The 7,391-nt window shown below is 37.0% G+C and overlaps 2 protein-coding genes across 2 annotated transcripts in view; one reads left to right on the top strand and one right to left on the bottom strand.

The window, feature by feature from the left end:
* Window positions 1-594, top strand: part of LOC101861157 (golgin subfamily A member 6-like protein 22) — a 13,460-nt gene extending 12,866 nt beyond the window's left edge. Inside the window, exon 13 of the mRNA XM_035972436.1 lies at window positions 325-594. Within this exon, the coding sequence (XP_035828329.1) occupies window positions 325-393 (69 nt within the window). The 3' untranslated portion in view covers window positions 394-594. The remainder of the gene's footprint in view (window positions 1-324) is intronic.
* Window positions 595-6,459: 5,865 nt separating this feature from the next.
* Window positions 6,460-7,391, bottom strand: part of LOC101860927 (decapping and exoribonuclease protein) — a 10,366-nt gene continuing 9,434 nt past the window's right edge. Inside the window, exon 7 of the mRNA XM_035972433.1 lies at window positions 6,460-6,725. Within this exon, the coding sequence (XP_035828326.1) occupies window positions 6,599-6,725 (127 nt within the window). The 3' untranslated portion in view covers window positions 6,460-6,598. The remainder of the gene's footprint in view (window positions 6,726-7,391) is intronic.

Genomic DNA, 7,391 nt, shown 5'->3' with positions numbered 1-7,391 from the left:
ATTTTTCTTTTAATGTTGAAATTTACTTGTTGTTATTAGGGGGGGGTTTGTTTGTTGGTTCTCTTTTTAAAATATATCCTTTGCACCATTGCACAGTGCACAACCTGTACTTTTTCATATGGAAACTTTATATTTATCAAATCATAATGAGTGTAAATTTGGTACCAATTTTTAGAGCTCCTCCCCCTAGCTAATAGAAGCATTATAAACTAAGTCAGGCTCAGGCTATATCACCCTCTAACCAATGAATAGACACTGAATAAACTTACTTACTTACTTTAGTTTTCTGAGCTTTCAACTTTCTGTAACCTTTGTCTTCCACAGATCGACGCCGTGCATTCAATAGTCGCTGATGGTTTTGCGGATTTCAGAATGACAATGACAGACAACTGAATTATCCCAAGTAGTTTTTAATTTGTTTTAAATTCATGCTAAACGTATTAGCTACTATTTTTGTCAACCAATGTCATTTGGAAAAGGAAAGTATGTGACAATATTATTACCAGTTTTCTACCTTTGCATGAAGTTATTGGTGAAATATCTGTTTGCTTTGTTCATAACTGTAAATAAATGTTCATGAAAGTGCTAATGATACTGATTGTTGTGAATTTTGAGTTTTTCATGGTTTTTATTTGTTTGTTTTTTCACAAGAAGCTTTTTGGTCTAGTGCTACTTGGCGATTGGTTGTTAATGTTTTATGCTCTTATCAACACAATTTAGTTCATCTGGAATCTTGGAGATGAATTCTTAGATTTGGTTGAGCAGATGGGAGGGATTTGAGCAAAATGCTATATCCACATCGCAAGTGGGGAAAAAATTGGGGTAATTTATCATCTGTCTACACTCATGTAGGAGCCACAAACCAAACCGGATAAATTTGATTTTTAAAATATATCAATTATAGCCTCTCAAAAGCCATTAAATACTTTTTTAAAGTAAAGGAAAAATTCCTTCTCCAAAATATTCCTGGAAGAAAACATTACTACTTTTGTTCAGCGTAGTGATGATGACAACGAAATTAAAGTTAGACAAGCTGGGAGCAAGTTTTGGTTGCAATTTCAAAGTAGACTTGTCCACCATTGAAAAGTTTTTGATCTGTTTGATGAAAATTATGCCCACATACCCTACTCAAAATTGATAGGGTCAGAAAAATAAAGGGTCATCTAGCTATTTTATTTTCATTCTAATGCTATGTGTAGTCTTCCCTGATGTGTTTCTTCATACTAACAACTCTATATTTAGCAGAATGTTACCGGTACTTAGACCCTTTATTTTTCTCACCCCTTCAAATGTCTGAGAAGATTCTAATCCTTCAAGCATTATCTTAACCCTATATGTACGCCCTGGGGTTATTTTGTACCCCCTGGGGTTGTATTCTTCACATTTTAGAATACTTCTAGTACGAAGATCTCTTTGAAACTTTCAGTATTTCTCAAAAAATCATTTTGACAGACTGCTATGCAAAGCGTACGGATCGGATTAAGGAGTAAATTTCCTCTTTGGAAAGTGGTGGCATAGAGTCCCCCACATCGTATGGATACGATGGTAAAGCACGGCTTACGGATAGGGTTAAAGTCATCCAGATATTTCATTTTCATTCTTATGCTATGTGTTATCTTCCCTGACGTGTTTCTTCATACTAAAAATTTAGCAGAATGTTACCCGGTACTTAGACCCTTTATTTTTCTCACCCCTTCAAATGTCTGAGAAGATTCTAATCCCTCAAGCATTACCGTAACCTGAGAACATCAAAGTAAACTGTAGCATAGGTGGCCTATTGGTTAGGCTTTCATTTTCCGACTTGTAATTATTTTGTAAGAGGTCGTAGGTTGAATCCCATCTGCTGCCAGCAGCCCTAAGCTGTGTCCTTGGAAAAGGCACTTTACCCAAATTTTCTTCACTTCATCCAGGTGGAGCTAAAGATTGCAAAAAGATCTTGTCAGTTGATTAGTGTTTGTACACATGCAAAGCAAAGTTTTTGCACTGTATGCTTCCTGGGAAGCAGAGAATCATGTCTCTTAGTATTCTACGGTCTGCTGGGGTAATAATACTTATTATATATAGTATTATAGAGTGCATAGAGCATGCTGCAGAGCATGGAAATATGCCCTGTATAAATGCAACTACAGCCTCATCATTACTGTATCTGTGTGTGCATCAGGTGTTGAATGAGGGTGGTTGGAGGGTACTCTGGTGTGGTTTGCTCCTTCTTTCCTTTAAAAAATGTATCTTCTTTATCTCCCCTCCTTCTATTTTGTGTTAATTACTCTCTAGTTACACCTCCAATCTTCTACACTTATTATATGACCTTATTGTGTTGCAAGTGCCGTAAAACCCTTAACTAAAAGTTTCAGTAAAACTTAAGTGTTGAATGTTAGTAACTTGCGTTAGTGTAGTGTTGGATCCAGACGTAGGCCAGACTGTATTCAGTCAAAAGGAAAGTACCGCCATTGGCTCACACTCACACCAGCATTTCCGTGGAACTTAAAAAAAAATAATAACTTGCACGTGCTTCCACATAATTTATCATTTCAATAGTACAAAAGACTGAAACAACTTCGAAACATGCATTTCATATTGTCTTTATTCATCAGTATATTATTTTAGCGAAAGTTCTCCAGTTGGGCCATATTTGAAAAATCAGGAAAAAAACTACATCAACATGAAAATTGTTCACAATCACAGCATTTGAAGCATCCATTTAATTTGATGTACATGACAAGCTTGATTTGGATTGAAAGATTGAATGATAAATGAAATGACATAGAAAACAGTTTTAAATACTCTCGAAACAACAGCTCTGAGTGACAGAAGGGCTCAAAAACTTACCTTGACACAAAAATCTAACTTTAACGACTATAATATAAATATAAATAAATATAAGGAAGAGAATGAGAATAAAAGTAAAAGGACCGGACACCAGATGCTAGAAAAAAAATTTGTTCAGACAACTTTCACTAGGGTTGTGCCTGCTAATTTCACATCATCTTACTTTTACTTTATAGTAGAGGAAATTCTTCAACCCGCATTATAAATTATTGGGTGGGTTGGTCCCAACCCAAATCGAGCTAAAAATTTCATTCGCCAAACATCCATAGCACTGGGATCCAGAGCAGAAACTACTGCCACTGTATGAGTATGAGCAAATTTGCATAGATTTATAAGACAACTACAACACTTGGCATTCACACAATAGCCAACTATGAATCTTCAACATTGAAGGGAGCATTAATAAATCAAAAGGGATATAAGCAATTCACTGCAAGTCTAGCAGGCCTACAAGTAAAAACTATTTTAAAACATCAACAAGAAAAGCAAATTGGTTTAACAGAAATATAAGAAAGAACAAACATTAGAGTTAGACTGTTGGAGAATTTAATTCATATCTGACGACTTGAGTATGACACAAAATTTACAGAAACAAAATAAATTTACAGTGCAAAAGCCGAGTCCATACACAAATTTTCATTTCGTAATCAACGTTGAGTTATATTCACTCGAAGTTCTCCCAGCTCTTGTGCAATGAACAAGGAGAGAAGCTTCTGAAAACACCGTCTAGAGGTGCCAATTTTTTAAAATAAATCTGGATTTTCTCAAATCGTCCAGAATTTTTCCCCAGATAATCTTTTGATATCAGATGCTTAGCGTTTCTACAGGGTCCGAACAGTTCAGGATATTTTTTCATAGCCGCCTGGCACCTTTTACTATCTTAGTATTCTTTTTTCTCCAACAACAATTGATATAGAGTGAGACCTCAAAGCCTTCCTTACAAAAGGCAGGGGAAGAAGAATATTCCGTTTTGAAAAATTGTTCTTCGTGTTATAGGAGGTGAGTAAGATTCGGTAACCCAGTACCACATTATTACATAGAATTACTGATAAACATGGCACTTAGTTATCTGGAAACTGGTACCAAAGCAAAAGCAAAATAAGCCCATGTCCTGTAACAACAGTAACGGCTACACAAACAAGGGAACAACAATTTAGTTTAGTTTTAGTAGAAGTTTTACGTCGCTCGCAACTGCATAAGATCAAATGAGTGCCATAAGGTTAGAGGTGTTACAAGAGAGTAACAAACATAAAAAAGAAGGAGGGGAAATTTAAAGGGAGATAGTACGACAGGTGTTTGATAGGAAAGAAGAAGCAAACCACACCAGAGCACCTACCAACCACCCAAGAACAACAGTTTGCACCCTTGGTCGTGAGACAGAAAAACAGCAGGCCAGCTGCAAAGAAACATTCAGATGACACATAAAATTAAATGTCTTAAACCGAAATCTGTGGGGCCACTGGATTTTCTTCTGTTTAGTGGTGTTTTCCGTAGAGATTGTACAAATAGCAAAAAAGATAGGATTCTTCTATTTTCTTTCAGGCATCAGTTTCCTGCTGTTTATTAACTTAAGGATTAACTGAGTGTTTGGTTTAAGCGGACCCTATCATCAACAAGCTGTAAAAATGTCCAAAGCCCAAAAAATCTAAATTTTTCAGGAGAGTGACACAAAAAATGGTTTCATTTTTTTAAACAATTGTATCTCTATTTTATGTACCTTTTCTTGCTTTTGTCAACATTAAAAATTTGAATTCTGACAAAATATTTCTTGTTCTCATGCAAACAATGTCACAAACTAAAAAACTGCAACATAATTTTAAAAAATCAAAATGTTGGGCTTGGTCTAGTTCTTGTACATTTAGTTTTAGTTTTAGTAAGAGTTTTACGGCACTTACAACACAATAAGGTCATATAAGTGCCGAAGAATAGAGGTGTTACAAGAGAGTAACATAATAAAAAAGGAGGGGAGATAAGGATGATAGATGTTTGATAGGAAAGAAAAAGCAAACCACACCAGAGCACCCGCCAACCACCCACCTTGTACATTTGAACAGTTGGCCGATGATATTATTATTATTTAAGTTCATGGAATGAAGTGAAAAAAGGTGTCGGTAGGCTAATTCCTCTGGACAGGGATTTTTTTAAAGTAAGCATTTTATGGCACTTGCAACACAATAAGGTCATATAAGTGCCGAAGACTAGAGGTGTTACAAGAGAGTAACAAACACAAAAAAAGAAAGAGGGGAGATAAGGATGATAGATGTTGGATAGGAAAGAATTAAAAAAAAAACCCAACATAAATTACACTTCCATTTGTCCCAGAAGGGCACTTTGGTTTACAATGACAAACATACATATGCATACATAAATACATTTAATTATAAATACGTGCACATACATAAATACATACATGAATATACAATATTACACAAATACAGGAGGGTGTGGTGGCGGAGCGGTTAGTGCGAAGCGGATAGTCCGGGTTCGAGCCCTGGTTCGGACACGCATTTTTTTCACCCCCTCCTGCCCACCCAGCAGTAATGGGTACCTGACTTTGAGTTTGGGAAGTAAAGGCTGCGTGGAAAGGAACTGGTCACCCTACCACAATATGCCGAAGGCCCAGGAAGTTGTCTCACTAACAAGGCAATCCCCAATGTCCGGATCGGATGCGGGAACAACTTTACTTTTACAAAAATACAGAACAGTTTACAACCATGCCACTGTCGGTTGCCACCGTGCAGCACCCTGTATTTTGAGCTAGGGTTGTCGTGTCTTGCTCAAGGACACACCCCGGTGACCACCCATCTGATCCCCGTGTCACCGACACTTGCTTGACATTACTTGAGTCTAAACTCACTGCTCACTTAGCCACTGGAGCAAACCGCACCAGAGCACCCGTCTGGACAAACACAGTGAAAGATACATTTACTATGTATGTACATGATGTGTGCATGTTCTCCATCTCCATAGAGAGACAAGAAAAGACAAATGGTACCTTATCATTATCAATCTTCCATTGGAAGAAATTAACTATCCTTTCACAGCATAAAATAGCATCTCATTGACATCTCTCTCTATTTTTCTCTTTCACTCTTCCTCTCTCTCTATTTCTCTCCCTCTCCCTCACTCCCACCCTTCCTCTCTCTCTCTCACCCTCCCTCTCTCTCCTTTTCTCCCCCTTTTCACTCATTGACTGACTTCCACCCTCACTAACAGTAACAATATGGACAAACACGGTGCAAAATTTACATGCACTGCAACTGTAACGAAATACAGTTGAGCATGCTCTCACAACCACATATTTTCCCGCCTAGGAATTTTTAAATATATATATATATATTATAGGTATGTTTGTCTTGGAAGATCACTTTTCTCCTTGACAATGATTGGTGGCTGATCATTTATTTCGCACAGGTTCGACTGTATGGGTCAAAATTAGTCGCTTTTAATGACAAGAGAGCTAACCCAGATTTCGGGGGTTTCCAGAAATCTTGACCTACACCAAAAGTGGGCATTGCCCTACCTATAAGAGAAGTTTGGTTTCATTGGGGTATACATTTGTTTGGTTATAGAGAAAACTCTCTTTGTCCTTTAAAGAAACTGAACAAAGGGCAAAAACTTAACCTTCGATTTTCTCAAAACAGCATTTTTCAGGATAGCCCCCTTGTGCTTAAAAGTGACCAATTACAATATTTGTACTGCTTTTTTGAGCCAGTAGACTCCCCCAAGGCTTGCCGAGTCCTCCGGGGAGGACCAATCAGGTGTTCGCTCACACCGGCTTGTCCCACGCATCCCACGAGACGAACCATTGCGGCAGGAAGTTGAATTCTTCGTCGTTGTCCCGCCTCTCGTAAGTCATGTCTTTTCCCGGTCCCCAGCGGAAAACATGGGCACACCTGTCATCATGGGTGAAAAGGACATACTCTAAAAGTAATGTAAAAATAAATATCAAAATAACAAATAAAAAGATAGGACACACATATATATTCTGTAAACAGTTATCATATCATATAAAAATACATTTGTAACAATAAACCCATCATGTCTCTAGTGCTCACTCACAGTACACTCACAATCAGTAAAGATCATAAAGAAAAATGTGATGATGATGGTCAGAAAAATATCAAATCAAAAGAAATTTTTTATTTTCTTTATTTATTGAATTTCTGTAGACAGTGGTTTGAGAGCGAGAGAAAAGATTCTTCATGTCATCTTACTTGTATGATTATTACCGGTATATAATATATTTTGCAATCAAGTTATCAAAGTTTAGCAGCAAACATAACAAAAAGATTAATTTTAAAACTGGACTAATTAAAACCAGTTGAATTCTTCAGCTCTTTTAGAATGCAACTTTTTTTTCAAAGGATGTGTCCATCCATAGAAGAGGGAATCTCCGGTTCCAACCTTTACCCTTGGGCATGCCGGACAAGCATCTAGTACTACTGTATATTTTCAGCGGAGATCATATTGACTTCTTAAAAAATAGATAGAAGAATGGACGTAGGCGGTAGGTTAATTTGATATTTTTTTGTGCTCATTTAACCTTCGTTCGTGAGGGC

The sequence above is a fragment of the Aplysia californica genome, unplaced genomic scaffold, assembly GCF_000002075.1.
Source record: "Aplysia californica isolate F4 #8 unplaced genomic scaffold, AplCal3.0 scaffold00691, whole genome shotgun sequence".
Taxonomy (NCBI): Eukaryota; Metazoa; Mollusca; class Gastropoda; order Aplysiida; family Aplysiidae; genus Aplysia; species Aplysia californica.
The sequence above is the reverse complement of the archived record's forward strand: the minus strand, read 5'-3'. Positions and strand labels throughout refer to the sequence as shown.